Consider the following 18,829-nt stretch of genomic DNA (forward strand, 5'->3'; position numbering starts at 1 on the left):
GCTGCTTCAATGATTGTTTTTGCTTATGGTTCTGTTCGCACTCCCAGCCGAATATTCTACAGTTCACGCTGCAGTGTCCATACTATTTCCGCTTCACCAGTGCTCGAAATGACTTTGTAACCGAGCTGAGACAAGGAATTGATGACTAATGAAGGAGCCACTTTCATCATCACACCGTTATCAATCGGAATCGTGCTGATCTGGAATCGCTTCGAGAGGGCCTGCAACTCGTCCGTGGAGCAAGCGAATATGGCACTGTCTTTAGCGTACAGCGATCCTTTCACGAATACGTACGCGTAGGTTCCCTCAGAGGGTAGAATTGGTATCGGAACCGTTACCACGTTGTTCGTGAGTGAGTTTGGATTGGTAGTTGAATTGGGCGATTCCATATTAAAGGTGTAGTGTAGGTTTGCACTGCGATCGCAGGAGAAAAACAAAACTTACACAGTCGATCGACAGTTAGCTGCTACTTCAACGAATGGATACTAATTGAATATAGTCAGTCGTGTATATTTTTCCGCAGTTCGATTTATTCTGGCACGTCTATCTTGCTGCTCGGTGGGTAGTTGTTCACTTCCCGACCAATGTTGGCCAGGTTATCCCGTTCGACGATGTTGGATGACGTTTCGCTTACAAACGGTTCCGGATCGTGGAACTCCTTGCGCATAGTCCACATATATTCGTTGTAGTCCTGCTTGACCGCCGTCGAAGATGAGGCGACAACGCGATATCCAAGAACCTGTTACCAAATAGGGATGAGAGTGATTAAATCGGAATGTGTTGAACAGTTTGGACATATACTGGGAGTATTGACATAAGTAGAAGCATTATAATTCAATTATGTTTAATGAATTTTATTATTCGCCTCTACGTTGAGTTTAGTTTTGGTTTATTTATACTTCAGTAACATAAGACTTACCGTCTTTTTGGTCACAAACTAAGCAAAAAGTATACATGAAATGCGCCACATATTATTTGCGAATAATTTGCAGGAAATCTTTTTTTTTTGTGCACTAATTATTTTTTTACGAGTATTTTTACGTCGTTTTTTTACAAGTTTTTTTGCTTAGATTTTCCAATAAACATGGGGATTTCCAATTAAAGCGGTTTTTTTACGTGGATTTCGAATCAACGCGGTTTTTTTACAATTAGCTATCCCCTGCGTAAAAAACCTGGTTGTATAGCCTTACAAAGGGAAAAATCAAAATTTTAATTTTCCTTCAAATACACCATTTATTTTATTGAAAAAAAACTGCATGATCTTACAGAGTAGATCTTAAATAAAACGTTTCCTGTGGAAAAATTATAAACTTGTTGGATTTTGGAAGAGAAGGAATGTTAGTATGATATTCGCTGCCCGAAGGCGAGAAGGGGCTTCTCTATAGCGTGGTTCCCTAGCGAATATCAGGTAAGGGATAGTTGTTAGTGGGGAGAAGTAAGAATCAGAGTTCACTGTGGTAAGTTATGTGATCGCGAACTATCGACGAGTTTATCTTTAGGTAACTTGAGAAGGAATGTGCAGTTGCGTATCGAGGAATGATGAATTTACGTAATCTAGCGCTTTGAAATGGACACAACTTATTATATGAATATTCAGGTTTACGAGCAGTAATGAGGTGAAGAATAAATATGGCTGCCTTAGCTTTGGGGAAATTGTAAATAGAGTATCCTAACAAGTTCTTCTGTTGAGTTTGTATACAAACGCACACAAGAGCTCAAAGCAACTCCGATTTTATCAATTGCAGCAGCTAATGCCTTATTCAACGAATAATATACAGACATAAAATAAAGTAGTACACCCAGGTTTTCTTCTGCGCGTTAATTGGAAAATACGCGTAAAAAATCCCGTGAAATCCACGTAATAGATAGGTTGCGACACTTGTTTCCGTCATACGCACCAAGTTTCGTCACAAACTAGAAGCTCATTAACATCATTATTACATAATTCAAAAATAATACATTTTTAGCAGTTCATTATGACAACCGATTACGCTTTGCTTTGGGCAAGCTTCAGAGAACAGTCTTTCGCTGTAAACCCTACTGCAAGGAACCTCAAAGATAAACGCTAGCAAATCTTGTGAATTGGGGGTACTGCTTAGAGTTTAATGACCGCCAAATATAAGGATCGTGATGGCGATCGATTCTAAATGTTTTCACATAACAGTCGATTTAGTTGGCAATTGACTTTTTTTCTGAACGTTCGCGTTTATTATGATTATTATTTTCATCTGCCACTTCGTTGAAGCAGTCTCAAAATGTGTGGAGTCAATAGTAACTCCAAGATCGCACATTGTGTAAACACGCTCCAGTGGCACAGACCCAATGTGGTACTGATGTTTTACGGCGGCGATCCTACGGGTGAATGAAATCACCTTGCATTTTTCCACGTTTACTCTCATGTCGTTTACGTTGCATCACAATAACATTTCATCAATGTCTTTTTGAAGTACGAGGCAGTCGACCGTTGTCCTGACTACTTGATACATTTTCAGGTCATCAGCGAACATTTGTTTGTATGATGAAATACGGGGGCACAGATCGTTGACGAACAGAACAAATAGCATTGGCCCGAGCAGCTTCCGTGCGGAACTCCTGAAGTAATTGAGAAGACTGATGAGTGTGCTGAGCTGATCGACACAAAGAATTGGCGACCGGTCAAGCAGGAAAAGGTCGAATCAACCAACCAACTTGGGAATCCCATAGCACTGAATTTTTACATGCATACATGTGCGGCACGGTGTCGAATGCTTTTGAAAAATCGTCGTAGATGGAGTTGACCTGCCGACGGGCTTCGACTTCACGAAACAATGTATTTGTGTAGCAAAGCAGATTCGTTGTTGTGGAACGATGCTGGACGAAACCATGCTGGAACTCCGGTATGAGAGGATGCACCACAATTTATAAAGCGTTGTGGACTAACTTTTCGAAGCTTTACTGATGCAGCAGAGAAGCGATATTCCACGGTAGTTCTTCACGTGATTCCGATTATCCACTTTGTGAATTGGTACTATTGAAGCCTTTTTTCCAAACGGTGCGAAAAATTCTTTCCCTCAACGAACGGTTGAATATGCAAGAGACGAGAAAAGCGAGCGAGTAGGGACAGTGTTATAGCAGAGATGGAGGAATGCCATCGAATCTAGGCCCTTTTGATGCATCTAGATCATGCAAGGCTTTCAAGACTTCATCCGGAGAGAAATTCAACGTTGGCATACTCAGGTTGTGCTCGTGGATGCGATCGAAACTTGCAGCGAATGGTGGGTATATAGTGAACGCAACGAAAAAAAAATCAACTTGAACCATCATTATCATGTATTATGAGACAACATGACAAGAAAAACAATTCACTTTAAAAAATCATAACAAAAATACGATGTGATGTCCTTGTTCGTTACGGCAATTGTGTCCACCTTATTGTCCAGAATAGTCCACAGAGTTCAATAGAGTTCAAATCTGGACTTTGAGCAGGCCATTCCAGTACTTTCAACCGCTTTGACTTGAAAAAATGCTCCGTTTTTTGGCAATATGTTTAGGATCATTGTCCTGCTGGAAAATGAAGTCTTTGCATACGCCCGTTTCTGCAACGGATTCATGAAGATTTTCATTGATGGTATCAATGTAGTTGTCAGCTGTCATTATACCGTTGAATTGAAGAAAATTTCCTACTCCGACCCAGGAAAGGCAGACGATGACGATCTTGTCGTCGTTTTTGATTAAAGATCTCAAACTTCGATTCGTCGGTCCACAAAACACGGTTCCAGAAAGATACTGGTTTGTTGAGATATTTTTTTTGCGAACTCTTGCCGTGCTTTTTTATTTTTGGGACTGATAAATTGTTGTTCACGAGCGAACATGCCCTGCAATCCAGGTTCCCTGATCCTGCGGCTAATTGTACAATTGGATACTGAAAGCTGAAGGTTTTCCTTGATAGATGGAATAGTTATCGATGGATTTTTTTTTATTTTTCGAATGATCATTGAATCAGTGCGACGGTCTGTTTTACGCACACCTCCTCTATGCGTTCTGTCAGCCAAAGATCCGAGCTTCTGGTACTTTGCCAAAATTTTCTGTATAGCACCACGACTGAAACTATATTTTGCAGACAGAAACACGAATCAGTTAACGAGAAGTGGAGCATATACAAACTTGGGTCTCAAGCGTATTATGAGCTATGGTCCATTAAAATTCAATTTACTTCCTAATGATTTGAAGGCAATTACCAATGACAGTATCTTCAAAAGCTGAAACATCATATAGTCAGGATCGTAAATGAGTATATTATTTGAATGTGACATACATTGATTGTCACATTCAAATAATTTATAACTTTTATAATTTTAATTGTTTTTATTGTTGAATTTGTAGATTTTTCGGTTCATTTTAGTTATTCATTCATTTCTTTTCTATATTCTTATATTGTAAATCAATTTAAAATATTTTACATAGTCATAAATGTTATCGGTGTTTTTGTTTTGTTTTTTTTTTGTTCCACTGGGATTTCTCTCAGTATAGTAGTTATTAGTTTACCCTTCGCGTTTCTTCTTTTTTTTATTTCTTTTTTTACTTGTGTTAACAAGTGTCCATTGCCAAAGGGCTTCTTATGACCCTTTTGGTGTGGGGGTCAGTGGAAAGTATGAAAAAAATAAAAAAATAAAATTTTCCGTTGTGGTAGATTGGACTTACTGTTTTTCACCACAAAATTTTGAATGGGAATTAAAATTTGTTTACCCCATCCATGATTTCTTCAAGTTCCAACACTTCTTTCAACGATAAACAACTGAATCACAGCTCGAATCGATCGTAAATGGCGCGTACAAATAGATTTGGCATAAGGCAACACCAACAACAAGGGGTGCGTCAATGTTTTGTCACAATACATTGTGAAATTTTCCAGTGGTTTTTTTCCAGTTTAACCAAAATTTACCAAATTTGCATAGAGCTTAAAACGCTATGCTACGAGATAGAAAAGTCATTTTAACATGCTAGAAGAAAAATTCATATAGATCCTGAAATTAATGTACCGCTAGGTGAAAAAAACAAAGATTTCATATAGACGCATTAGACTCTTATTTATACTCCGGTGGGTTCGTAATGAATGAAGCGAATTATTTTTTTTTTTATTTGTTTATTTATTAGGCTCATTAACATTTTAGCTGTAACAGAGCCGGGCTTTAACTGCGTACATGTACATATGTTTATGGTTCTATAAATTGTAAATTACACAGTAGTAGCCTTCTAGGCGTAAGGGTATTCTTTCTGTTCTTCCATTGTTCAGCAGACCGAACAGCGGAGACAGTTGATATTGATCATTGTTGAGTTATTAATAGAACAGCAGCCAGATGTTTCTTGCAGAGCAGAGCAGTTGTACGGATGAATCGATCTTTGTTCGACCGTGGTCGATCTTCATCGCTGATGATGGTTGCGTATCTTAGTTATTCTATAACAACACAAAGATGGTCAATTGAGGGTCCTGAGCTTGAACTCACGATCGATCGCTTAGTAAGCGAACGCGTAACCAAGGGGCTACGAAGACCCCCAACGCGAATTATTTATAAATAAGTTACTTTTTCTTTTTGTCCGGTTTTTATTCCCGAACTATTTGGTCAGCCTTCCCAATGGATAAGGGCTCCAAAGATCCTACCGCATTGCTTTAAAATATGCCTATCCCAGTTGAAACTATAATCAATTGTAAATTCTAAGCTTTTGGGTTGGGAAATAAGTTTTTATATTTTGTAAATCAACTCTTCCGCCCCGCTTGCGAAATCTTCACGCCACTGATGACAACTATGTTTTATCAATGCAGAAATCATTAAACTATCCATCTATAAGGTCGTGTACCCCAATGGCCAGATAATGTGAAAGGCATGACCAAAACAAAAAAAAGCATGAGCCTACCACTTACTGAGAAATTCCGGGAAGGCCTACATATTCACTATGAAACTCGCTGTCGCGAATAATCTACACCGTGAATCATACGCTCGCGGATAATCGGGGTATCTACTGTATTATGATTCATCAGCACCTTCAACTAGAACAGGAGGAAAATTGGTTGCTGAATTAAAACGTTGTCCCACAAGTCTTGGAGACGATCCATGTGAAGGACGTAAATGAGTGCATCAACATAAGATATTGTAGCAAACATACTGAAAATAGAATAAAACGACAAGCCTATTAAATAACCCGATAGAAAAATATACACTGGAAGTATAAAACTATTAATTTTAGAAATAACATTGATTTTGTATGGAACTGTTTATTTATGATGAATTGTGTGTATTTGTAAGAATGATGTTTTTTTTTAAATTTCCGTTCTTCTATATTTACAAGAACAGCAACTTAAACAAAAGCAAGTCGCGCGGAAAAAAAATCATGCACGCCAAAGAATCAACTTTAAAATATAATACATTATATTCAAAATATCCATAATAGCTTTAGTGGCACAAATCGTGTAGCTTGCGATGCAAACGGTAGAGCAGTAACTTACCTCCAGTGCAGTTAGTATCACACAAGGATGCTGCAAATAGACAATCGTGGACTCATCACTGTATCCGCCACATGGAAATCGGTTCAGCTGTTCGAGATCAGCCGCTGTTGTGTACGAACGGGAAGAGCGAAATCGGCGATACAGTAGGGAATAAAAACACAAGATAAACGGTTTAACGATATAGGAGCAAAAAAATGGAAAGTGTTGGAATATAGAGCGCGTTAAACCGCAAAACTGACTTACAACAACAAGCGTTATGGTTAGGAAACAGAATACCTTTTAATCCCGAAACCAGCACTCGAAACGGGTACTTATGGCTGTAGGAAGCTAGGTTGCCACGAATCAAAATGTATGGCATTGAATATCAATCTGGAACGAGTGACAAGAGAGAGAAATGTGGACACGAATTATGAATCAATTTGTGCATACCCGTTTCTTGGATTGTATACATTCTGTCAAATATATACTGGGAATTTGTAATTTGAAATCCTTCCGCTGCAAATTTTTTAATTTTTATTTTTTTTATGTTGGTACTTCTGTCATAATGTCAATTGAACGAGATCTGTCATTTACTTTGTTTACGGCGTCATTAATAACAATTTAACTTTTGTTTTGCTCGGCAACTGTTCATATGATGTTGTTCATTCGGAATTCCTTCCGGAGAGCTAAACGATCAATAAAAAGTATTTAAAAAAGCATACATGTTTAGCGTTTGAGAGAAAAAAATAGTCGCAAACAACAAGTTTTGTGGAAGGAAAACTCTTGGATTGCACCACGATGCATTACTTCAAGCACGGGCTCATTGATCGATTATTGTGAACGAATTTCTGACCAAAAATGATCTCCCCGTGTCACTTTTACCTATTTCCAAAGCTCAAAGTACCTCTTCGTGAGACCTGTTTTGACAGTATTGGAGACGTGAAAACGAATTCGCTGCGTGAACTGAGGCAATTCTTGAACACAGCTATAAAAAGTGTTTCGATGACTGGATTGTTCGTTGTGAAAAGTGTATTGCTTCAGAAGGTGCCTATTTTGAAGGCGATAATATGACAACTGTTTCTTTAAAAACACAAATTCCCGGCATATCTTATATATAAAATTCTCGTGTCATGTTCGTGATCAAACTCCTCCGAAACGGCTCGACCGATTTTAATGATATTATACTCAAAAAACATGGTAGGCATGAGAATAGGTCGTAAACCATATATGATACCGCTAGGATACCTTTTACTTTATATTTGATACCGATTAGGGTGGTCCCATGCAAATAAAATCTGAATAACTTTGTTTTCGTATTTTTTTGCATAAATTTGGCTTGAAAAAAACTTATAACCACATATAACCAATTTTCACCCTCATCTCCTTTTTTTATCGTGATATATGTATTTTTGTATAAACGATACCAAATAATTGATTCGTCGTTCGTTTTTTAAACAGGACGAATTTATTTACGTTGTTCAATGCCAGATGGCACTTCGTCCTCTTCATCGAATTTCACCCTACACATATGCAAGTAACCTCAATTCGACTAAAACTAGGAATATCGCTGGCGTTCTGGAAGCCTTTTTGGATGAGCACAATGAATTATTGAAATTATTCTAATCACACCCATGCTCGGAATGCAAAATAACAGTCACGCTATTGTCGTCAATCCTGATAAAAAACCGATTGAAGAGCACGTGTGTAGATCCAATGCGCCACAGTTACTTTAATTATTAGGAACATCATCACTCATTTTGAATTAATATTTTAATATTATGTGGTTGGAGGAGACGAAACAAACAAAAGAGTGCCCTCGATGGATTCTTATGTGTGTCGTTTGATGAATTGGCGCAGTCAGGACAACGTAATTCTAGGATGTCTTGAGCTGTGTCAATAATCCATGGTCAACATATTCGCAAAGGTAGAGAGCGAACGACTGCGATTCCTATGAGACAATCAACAGAAGCGGTTCGAGGAATGATAGCGAGAAGCTATCATGAGTAACACCTAGACAGCCTTTGTTTAAACGACAGCACGTGTGTTCAAACAAAAGAAATGCAGTCTTTAATGGGCTCTATTACAAAATTAAACGTATTTCGTCCAACATGTTGCTGGATGTATAAAAGATTTATAGAATAATCGTTAAGTTCGGTTTTCTTAGTATTTAAACAACATCGAGTAATGATTTTCATCCAAATTTAAGCAATTTAAAATTATTTTCTTGTCTGCTAATCTGATACAGATTAAATTGCTCCACGAATACGGATTACTTATTTAGAAGTTTATTTTGCGCCGAGGCAAGGTTGCTACATTTCATAGCACGATCAGATTTCTGAATGCAAAAGACGAATCCTGAGATCCGATCGATACGGTCCATTTCTCTGTACATCATAGATCTCATCTCCATCTCCACATCACACTCAGATTCGGGAAGTTCCCACGGTCCAATGTATTGCAATACATTAGTTATTTTTTATTCAACAGTGAAAATATTCACTAGAAGTAATTTGTATGGCAGAACATCGTTTGCCGGGTCAGCTAGTATTGGATATAATGTAGAATTATTGATTAAGAGTGGATGTTGTAGAAGCAACCGAGCATAACGCTTATCGAACTGTTGATTGGATTCAACCATTCTTTCGTGAAGAATAACAGCCTCAAATGAAAACTAGGAACAAACAAATAGACAATTTTATAGAAATTCATAAAAGTACAGATTGCCAAAAAAGTATGATGGTGTATCTCAGGTTCAGTGATATATTTCCCATGATTCAAACTGGTTTAAAAATTGAATGCTAACATGTTAATAATACATGGAAGCCCCGCTGAACAAGTTCCACATGCATTTATAGAGGCAAAAAAAAATTTCCGGTAAATGCACACTAGACGGTAATGTTTAACCCAACGTAAGTATCCAAAATCGAGCCTCCAATTGGTCCCCTCTAACTAATGCAACGAGCAGTAACAGCATGATAGAGGTTCAAGCGTGAAAGCGCAATCTCTCATCTTTTTTCCGCCTTAATTTCTATGTATACCAAACCGAATGATGTACAAATCACTCAACTGGAACTGCTATAGATGCTGGTTCGGTTAGAGTTTTGATGATAAGCAGAAGTAAATTAAATCCGAAATACTCTCTATATAAACACATCTAATTTATCAAGAGATTTTCGATCGCAGTTTTACACGTTGCACATGCCACAAATCGATTTAATAATAGCTAACTAAACTTTGTTTATACAGTACACAATTATTGTTTTAATAACCAAGGCAATGGTAATAAACACGAGTATTTGATTCACTTTTGGTCAAACAACTTTGTGCCAGAACACCATCGACTGGCAATGAAACTCACATCTTGCACCAAATTCACTAATGAAAACCCGGTTGCCGCCGGTTGTTGTAAAACGTCGATTACAAGCAAATGAAGGTAATAAAATCCTTTCCCGCGACACGCTAGTATAGTATCACCACAAGCACATTTATAGTTTGTAATCAACCCGTCGTCAGGGAAACACACCTACGCCAAACGATAGCCAATTAAAACGAACCCCGGGCACGGATTGCGAGGCAACAGACACGCATTGCAACGCTAGAGATCTCAAAATTAGAGAACTAACGAAACGGTGGACGATAAGCAACTGAATGAAGTAGAGGGTTAAACTAGTTCCTCGACTAGAGAGAGGATATTGTGAGATACCTGTTGGTCAGTGTTGCTCAACCGCGTCCACTCTCTCTCTCTAGCTGTGTTTAACGGAATCGTTACAAAATAGTGGATACAGTGGATACCGTTGCTCACCTGTGGTTAGAGCTGTTGATATGATTCCAGATCATTGCGAACAAAAACGATGCATTCATACGTGTCGCAAGCAGAATCTGAAGCGCAATTGGAGACAATTCGCGGGTTGGACAGTAGCATGCTTGAGAATTAGATACATATTTGATGCTATTGGTTAATTTTTGTTTACTTCAAATCAAATCTGTATTCGAGAAGCTGATTCACTTAACGTCTGTAGCAGTGCCGAATTCCAATTGACGAATAGTAAATGCACGGCAAAAATGCTTTACGGCGACATAATCATCGTAAATCACGGTTCTGTTTTACATTTGTGTTAGCCGTTGCACGTTTTTCACTATTTTTGGCGATGATCGTACTATACATAAACTCGGCAAACTGAGAGTATTATTTACACACCAGATTGACGTCGCTACCACCAAAATAGAATGATTCGCGTTCCGGCATCTTATTCTGACCTATATTGGAGATCTATGAATTTTACAGCAGAAAAAGAAAGAAAAAGCAGAATAAGCATCAGAGGAACCTTTTTTTAAGATTAAAATGCACCTGAGAACATCTTACTGGATATGGTAAACAAGAATATGTCTGCCGCTTTATGATTGTGATTGACTTTTTGATTATTTTGGCTTATCATCCGAATGATCCTCTCAAAGGAAAATGGAACTCAAATGACTACTGGTCAAACATGTTAGATATTGGACGGAAGCACCTAATGGATAGAGATACCATCTGGTCCGAGTTAAAAATCAGAACACCTGTCACAGGTACGATTAGGTATAATTAATAAAACGCCTCATTTGTGAGACCAAAACACCCAAGTTTATTTATCTTTGTATATATGAAAATGTTCTGTTCGTTTGTGTACGCGTCTAACTCGTGTGCTCAGATGTTGCAAGGAGTTTCAAAATGACAAAAATATGCTAATTAATGCTTAATGCACACGGTGAAAATACACCGGAGATAGAGACAAAGACAGGAGGTACGATCACAGGAGATTTTTGGCGGTTTTAGAGTCATCATGGCAATAGTGTCAGAGTACAACCCATAGAACTGAAGTTGTAATGATATTAGGTATTAGCAGTGGCGTAGACTGGGGAGTGCGGAGGGAGCGGACCGCCCCTGGGTGCACGATTTTAGGGGTGATTAATGAACCGAATTTATATGAAGAAATTGGATGAATATGATTTCTGACGCCACTGGGTATTAGTTCATGATATTAGGGGAAAATGAAATCCATTATTTTCTCCGTAGAAGGCTACAGTGATCGATATCTCGAACAATTTTTAAAAATTTATTTTTTTTTGCTATTTTTTGTTTATTTTTAAATTCCTGATTTTAGACTTCAGATTCAACAGAATGACAAAACCCACACGTATAAATCACATAATGCAGAACTTAGGGTGCTTATACACTGTTTGACGGGAGCCAAATATTTTACTCTTTTTGACTGATAAAATTTGGTCAATGTGTCAAATATATCCGACCCAAAACACGACAAGCAAATATTCAATTATTGAGTGCCTACAATTTTTTTTTCGATCTGTTCTTCAAGCCTGTCGGTACATGGTTAGGTTACCTTAAATATTTCAGTCGATTTTTTTCATGTTCGACGTTTGACATTGTTTGTCGCTGTTGAAAATTGAATAGTGGCAAACAAAATAGTGTTTGTAAAAATATCAAACCAAACTTTATCTGTCAAAAAATATCAAATATTTGACCTCTGGGCATATTTCCGGTGCAATTCGTAAAATGACACTTCCGTTCAGACCTTTAAAAAGTCAACTTGGAAAATCGAGACAAAACGAAAAAACAACACCGTGGCCGGTTAAACTTAAATTTTGAATGAAAACAGATGGAAGATGCAAATTTTAAAGAGTAAAATTGCAAATGTTGCAAATTATAAAAAATGGTCAAAAATATTTGGCCCTTTTCATATGTTGGTCTAGATAAATTTTAGGAAAACTAAGTATGCCAACTTGCTAAATTAGGTAAGGCCCTCACGCCCAGAAAGTTTAATTAAGTTCTGAGAGGGTCATTCCAATCCCATAGACGAGTTGGCGCGAAATCCGTCAATACTGAATGTCTTTTGAAAATCAGGACAAATACAACAATACGAAAAATATATCAGGACGCCCTTTTGGAATCTCTAAATCAGGGCGTGTCCTGCTAAATCAGGACAGATGGTATCCCTACCAATGGATCATGCGCTTCATCATGACGCTGTAACAGATGATTCGCTCATTACGAAATAAATGGTATGAATTTCTGGAACTACCCAGCAAACATTAAATCGTATAACTTGACATATTCTGAGCCGCATAAAAAGTGGTCAGAAATGTTGTCCTAAAAGTGACTTAAAGAAAAAGGCAGCAGAATCATACGGGCTACGCAAAGAGAATGATTCATATTTATCTACAGCAACAAATCGTGATCCAAAAGTGTCAGAGTGCATACTATGTGAATTTTTAGCTTTCTAGATTTTAACGTTGCAATCCCTCGAAATATATATATATTCATACAGACCACAATGTTTTACTAGCAACATCGTTCCAGTAAGGCATAAAAACTCTCGTACACAATCACCGGCAACATTAACGTCAGCAAAATAAGTCCAGGAGAACAGTTGACGGGACGGTGACGGTGACGAAAACGCTGTATGTGTAGCGTATTTTAGAGTTCCCGTGAACGTGAACGTGAACAGGTGGTGCAATGTACGATCATTTCACGGTGAACCACATTGCGAAAAGAAACTCATAAAATCGTGGTGAATAAACAGTGGCAGTAAACGCATGATTTCGTAATTCAATGGTCATGACTTTAGCGAAAACATTTTGCAACACGATTTTTTCACGTGAAAAACTCACTCATTCTCAAAAAAGCTTTAAAATAAAACATCAGGTAGGCAAAATAGAAGGGCCCAGAAGGCCGCAGGTTGAGTATAGCCGTTATGTTGAGCATAAACAAAATAAAGGATGGAAATTGTGGTTCCTAAACCCGTTGCATTATATTGTTTAACAAGGGCTGATGGACAAGGATTAAATAGAAAAATAGTGAAAATAGTACATCCACGTCTGAAGAGATATCGCTTTTCTGCATTATGTTATCTGTAGAATAGGATAGACAAATTTATTTTAATTAAGGTAAGTCAAAACTATAATCTAGATGTACATAACTGGTACCTTCGCTTGCATTTATTTTATTTATCATAACTTTTGGCGATTTTTTTTCATCAAAGGTCGATTCTCTTCTTCATGATTGTCTATTCGAGATAACGATTTTCAGGTGTCTCACAATTTCATACAGACAAATATTCGATTTCCCAATTCAAGTTTTACGTGAGCTCTGATGTCAAATGTAGGAGGGGTTATTTGCTTTCTTAAGAAAACAGACAACTAGGTCACAGGTCTGAAGGCACCGGCCTCAAGGACGAATCACACAAATTGTGATGATTTAAACTAACAAATTATGAATTTCATATAAGAACGATACGATTTTCACCATTCTAGCTTAAGCCAAGTCTAGTTTAGTTTAAACATACCTGATTTTGCTTGATTAGGCGATGGATGGCATACTCAGATGAATGCCAGCCCAAATCAAATGATGTTCCGATTTAATGCAAAAACAACGCAAATGTACAATTACTGGAATATACGTTCCAGACAGCAAATCTACTAAACCACACACAAACGCTAACCTTAGATAAGTGTTATTTTTTGCGACTAAGCGACTCAAATTACGAAAGGTAATCGATTTTTTGGACGTATTGACACCACTTTATTGTTTTTGTTGTTGTATGCTTGATACGAAAAGTATCACTGAGAAGCAGGGATGCCAGATTTTGGTTTCAAATATCTCCACACGACACGAAGAAAAATAATTGCACATGTCTTTACGCCGATTGGCACATGTTTTGTTTTTAGAGAACCGTCCTCTAAAAAAAATCGCCAAAAAAATTAAAACCGATCGGTAAATCACATTTTGATGTGATTCACTTTCATTTGCAATGATTCAATTAGAAAACAAGATGTGCAATTAAAACAATCAATTTAAAACGAATGTATTCCCAGAGTCATTTTTGGAGTCTCAATGTACAGTGACTCAAATCCGTAATCGTACCCCACCATGCAGATCTCTCCTCCCTTCTTTTGAAAATCGAAAACAAGCTTTCGGAACATTCTATTTAGATAAAATCATAGTGTCATATGAGAGTTGAAAGGTTTGCTATCTGTTTTCAGATTATTCCAAACAGCATGAAACACATCAATGTTTTACTGGTAAGATGTTATTTCCATAGATGGGTCCTAATTTGATAACCCTTTCGAAATCAAGTTGAGATTTCAACCAGCGTACGATTATGAGTTTGAGTCAATTTTCATACATTAGCACACACATTCGCCATTTTTAGAGAAATAAAAACCATTATGCTGAAAACAGTTAGCAAACCTTTTAGCTTTCATATGACACCATGATTTTATCTAAATAGAATGTTCCGAAATCTTGTTTTCGATTTTCAAAAGAAGGGTGAAGGGATCTGCATGGTGGGGTACGATTACGGATTTGAGTCACTGTAGGTATTATTTGCGAATTATTTACAAATACAGGTCGGACTCGATTATCCGGAGTATTTATTTTTCAATCATAAAAAATGAATTTTCTTTCGGTAAACGTAACATAATTATGATCTTCACTTATTTATTAAATGGTTTTATCTAGGTTGGTTTCGTTTGTATGTTTGTGATATTATATACTTGTGATATACTTTGTCTGTAGCGCTGTACCACTTTAATAGAAATTTAACCTTCCTGTTGACCATTTGATCTGAAATTTGGAACACATCTTTATCTTTGGTGTCATTGTGAAACTGCGTATTCCATGATCTTTAAAATCCAAGATGGCGACCTGTACAAAATGGCGGATTATATACATATTTTCTCAAAATCCCATCAATATGGGTTTTCCCAAAACCCAATCAATATGGGTTATTTATGGAAAATGTAAATCCAAGACGGAGACCGCTACAAAATGGCGGATCACATATTTTCTCAGAACCGGTTCAATGTGGGTACCAAATGAAAGGGATTGATTAGTAGAACACAGTTATTTATGAATAATGTAAATCCAAGATGGCAGCCGCTACAAAATGGCGGATCTCATATTTTCTCAGAACCGCTTCAATGTGGGTATCAAATGAAAGGGATTGATTAGAAGAGCACAGTTATTTATGAAAAATGTAAATCCAAAATGACGGCCGCTACAAAATGGCGGATCTCATATTTTCTCAGAACCGCTTCAATGTGGGTATCAAATGAAAGGGGTTGACTAGTAGAACACAGTTATTTATTAAAAATGCAAATCCAAAACGGCCGCCACCACAAAATGGCGCTATATATATATTTTTTTAAAACCTCATCAATATGGGTAACAAATGAAAGTGCTCGACTAGTAGAGCATAGCAGATCATGAAAAATCCAAATCCAAGATGGCCGCTGTTCCCAAATAACTAATTACTTTCTCAATATAGGGTTGGGGAAAAAGAAATGTCGTATTTGAGATCGAAATTTGACGCTTTATTTAACATACTTAAAATAATCCAATTTAAGTCAAATATGCACCGTTTTGTTTGCAAACTTGTTGCCATTTAGAAAACAACATCATTATCCGCTACCCCCCCCCCCCCCCCCTTGATCCGCTTTTCATCACCAGACACCATCTTCTTCAAAAATGGGTCGAGTTCGTTTCGTTTCAGCAGTGCATCGCAGGCGTTGATTCGGTCTAAAAGATTTTTTTGCGTCAACTCGAGTGGCACCCATACATCCAGCTTTTTTTGGAATCCAATCTTCTGCAAATGGTTCCAAATGGTTTTACGATCTACACCCAGTTCCTGGCCAATCGAGCGAGTGCTCACATGCCGGTCTACTTAGATGATTTCAACGATTTTATCGGTTTCCACGACGATTGGCCTACCAGTACGGGGTGTATCTTCGACAGCCACTACACCAGAACGAAATCGATCAAACCAACGCTGTGATGTGCGAATCGTTACAGTATCGGGTCCATAAACTACACGATTTATTGAATTTTAGTCATTTATCTAATTTGTTAGTCAAAGGGCATACTGAACATAATGCGAAGTAGGTGTGTTTGCAGAAAAGCTTCATTCGTAGAAAAATTCATTCACGAGTATGGAAATCGATTGAAATCTGCCCAGACCAGTCATAGTTAACGTGATGCGATGTAGTCTTCAATGCGACAAAACTTTTTGTGCAGTGTGTGCGTACGCAATGAAACGAAAATAAAAACTCAATAATTCAATTTAAATTCCGTTCAATATATTTTTTTTATTCACATAAGGCGTATTATGAAAACTAATTTCGATGTTTTGATATTTATGTAATGAATTGAAAAATAATAAATATACAGAAGAAGCGATTTCCGATAGCGTTGACACTGACTGCATAGGTTGGATGTAATCAACAATACTGGCTATAGCTTAATTATTTCTTCTAATTTGCGTGAATAAACTTAGAGTTAAGGGTTTGATGACAAATAGTGCAAACAATATTAAGCGTAGAGTTGAACAAAATTATCATAAAAGCGTCATATGGATGGGGAGTTATTAGTTGGGTGGTGTACCATGAGCTACAAAAACTAGGTGGAAGATGAACACAGATCGTTACTGGCAACCAATGATAAATTCATACTTTGCATTGATGGAAAAAAAGACCGGAATGAGCCCGAAGGTTTAAGAGGTTTTTAGTCGATGTGCTACTGACATACGTGGAACGAATAAGGAAATAAAACGGTAGAATGAACGTTTCCTTTCCCTCTCATTTTTTTAACTTTATTTTTGGACCACCGAAAAAAGGGACTTCCGACTTGAGTATATTCTTCTCTTTTTTTGCACTCATAAACCATAAACCGTATGTAGGAAAAACATTGTTTTCATATATATCATGAGGATTTTAATGACGACAGTGTCAAATGAATCTGTATAAATAATAAATCTCCAAATGTGTTGCTATGCGCAAAACTCGAGGAAGGAATCGTCCGAATTGAACCGCAATTATTCGATTGTTTATCTCAAGAAAAATAAAATGTTATTCATTGTGATAGATGCGTAGAAATATTTCCTATCAATTGATGTAAACATCTTTGCGATATATTAGGAAATGCTCGAGTTATAAGCGTTCGATTTTTTTCCCGAATGTTTGGTGCCTAGGTTTTCATTTTACCCCCTACAACTTGTAATACGCAACGCCGGAGAGGCGCGCGAGTTCGTCGCGACCGGGGATTTTGCACAGATAAGCGGTCGGCTTAACCGGCACTCCCACGAGGGAAACCGACCGCCGTGTTCTTTCTTTGCCCGGCAATGAGACACCCACTGAGGGCGGGTTTGTCCTTTTTCCCCCACAAACCCGGTTAGTTCCGCGACTTTTAGCTGCGTTCTCTAGAGTACCCGCGACACCGTTGTTACAGTATAGGTGGGCGATGAACAGCTGATCCCGGTGCGCCTCGCCGCGGCTGCAAAGGTTTTGGTGCGCAGCCTTGATTGGATGATAGGCCAATTTCAACGTTGACTCCGTGGGGTCAGAAGCGGCACTTCCTAAGCCGTTCACAAAAAGCACACACAGAAAGCCATTCAAAATTACGCCACATTACACAAAGCCACAATGTTGTTCTTATCTCTAGAATTTATTGAGCGGATGCATGGAGGGGTACTATTTAATTTCACCAACTTCTAATCACTAACAAAGCTAACGAACATTAACAAAAAAAAAGAACACAAATCTCGCGTAACTTTTGAAAAGGTCCAATGTAACATTTTCGCCAACTCGAGAAAAACGTAGTTGAAGACCCGAACATTGTTTCGCGAATTGTCTTAAAAGCTATCAATCTTTATCACTGTTTTCACCACTAGCTTTCAAGAATAACTTCGTAAAACCAATCGTAACTATTGTTCCGTGATTTGAGATTAAGGTTGAAGCCTCGGAGCGAAAAATGTTACATTGGACGTTTTGACTGCCCGCGTTTGCACATTGGACATATTACGTTGCACTATAAAAATTTGAAACTAACTAATAAACAACAATCCAAATATCAGCATTTCGTTCTAAAGACTGATTATTATTTGTTATCACTCGTTGAATTGCACTGAAATCGATAACAACACCTGTAAGAAACAAATTTCAAAACGACCGAAGTACGACTGCGAGTTGTTTTGACTGCTTTGTTACTTCGGACGTTTCGGCCGTCGGAGGAAAGTGGCGTCCGAAGTAACAGCCGGGTGCTTAAAATTCGAATCTGTACATTGGATATTTTTTGTATCGGCGACAAAAAGATGAAGAAGATAGATACGTGAACGATTGTTTTTGTAATACATTCAATGATTGAAAACTAATAGCGTGCATCCATTAACTCGATTTGTTTACATTTGTTACATAGGACCTTTTCAAAAGTTACGCGAGAAATGAATATAACTAACACGCGATACAAAAGTACCAACTACCTTTTACAACTTTTCTCGCGGTTTAAAAAACTATCACAACTCCTGCCTCGGTTCACGGTCC

At 37.7% G+C, this 18,829-nt stretch overlaps 2 protein-coding genes across 6 annotated transcripts; both read right to left on the reverse strand.

The window, feature by feature from the left end:
- Positions 1 to 41: 41 nt before the first annotated feature.
- On the reverse strand, positions 42 to 542 carry LOC129776498 (uncharacterized). Its single transcript, XM_055782178.1, has one exon. It carries the CDS (start codon positions 387 to 389, stop codon positions 57 to 59), a length of 333 nt encoding a protein of 110 aa, XP_055638153.1. The 5' UTR covers positions 390 to 542; the 3' UTR covers positions 42 to 56.
- Positions 384 to 14,078, reverse strand: LOC129776496 (uncharacterized). Of its 5 annotated transcripts, XM_055782175.1 has the most exons (5): positions 9,819 to 10,113; positions 6,911 to 6,976; positions 6,758 to 6,850; positions 6,482 to 6,585; positions 384 to 739 (listed from the first exon to the last, which is right to left on the reverse strand). In XM_055782175.1, the coding sequence occupies exons 3-5, from the start codon at positions 6,837 to 6,839 to the stop codon at positions 530 to 532; spliced, it is 396 nt and encodes a 131-aa protein (XP_055638150.1). In that variant the 5' UTR covers positions 6,840 to 6,850; positions 6,911 to 6,976; positions 9,819 to 10,113; the 3' UTR covers positions 384 to 529. The 5 variants fall into 5 exon arrangements, with proteins under 5 accessions (XP_055638150.1, XP_055638148.1, XP_055638149.1 ...); XM_055782173.1 differs by lacking the exons at positions 6,911 to 6,976; positions 9,819 to 10,113 and adding an exon at positions 13,801 to 14,078; XM_055782174.1 differs by lacking the exon at positions 6,911 to 6,976.
- Between the last annotated feature and the right edge of the window lie 4,751 nt (positions 14,079 to 18,829).

The sequence above is a fragment of the Toxorhynchites rutilus genome, chromosome 3 (assembly GCF_029784135.1).
Source record: "Toxorhynchites rutilus septentrionalis strain SRP chromosome 3, ASM2978413v1, whole genome shotgun sequence".
Taxonomy (NCBI): Eukaryota; Metazoa; Arthropoda; class Insecta; order Diptera; family Culicidae; genus Toxorhynchites; species Toxorhynchites rutilus.

What these genes read in the sequence shown, in the direction of transcription:
- LOC129776498 (XM_055782178.1), bottom strand. Translation starts at nt 389, where the DNA reads ATGGAATCGCCCAATTCAACTACCAATCCAAACTCACTCACGAACAAC.
- LOC129776496 (XM_055782173.1), bottom strand. Translation starts at nt 6,839, where the DNA reads ATGCCATACATTTTGATTCGTGGCAACCTAGCTTCCTACAGCCATAAG. An exon ending in GCTGGTTTCGGGATTAAAAG is followed by an intron (nt 6,586 to 6,757) that starts GTATTCTGTTTC and finishes CGTACACAACAG; the next exon opens with CGGCTGATCTCGAACAGCTG. An exon ending in TGATACTAACTGCACTGGAG is followed by an intron (nt 740 to 6,481) that starts GTAAGTTACTGC and finishes ATTTGGTAACAG; the next exon opens with GTTCTTGGATATCGCGTTGT.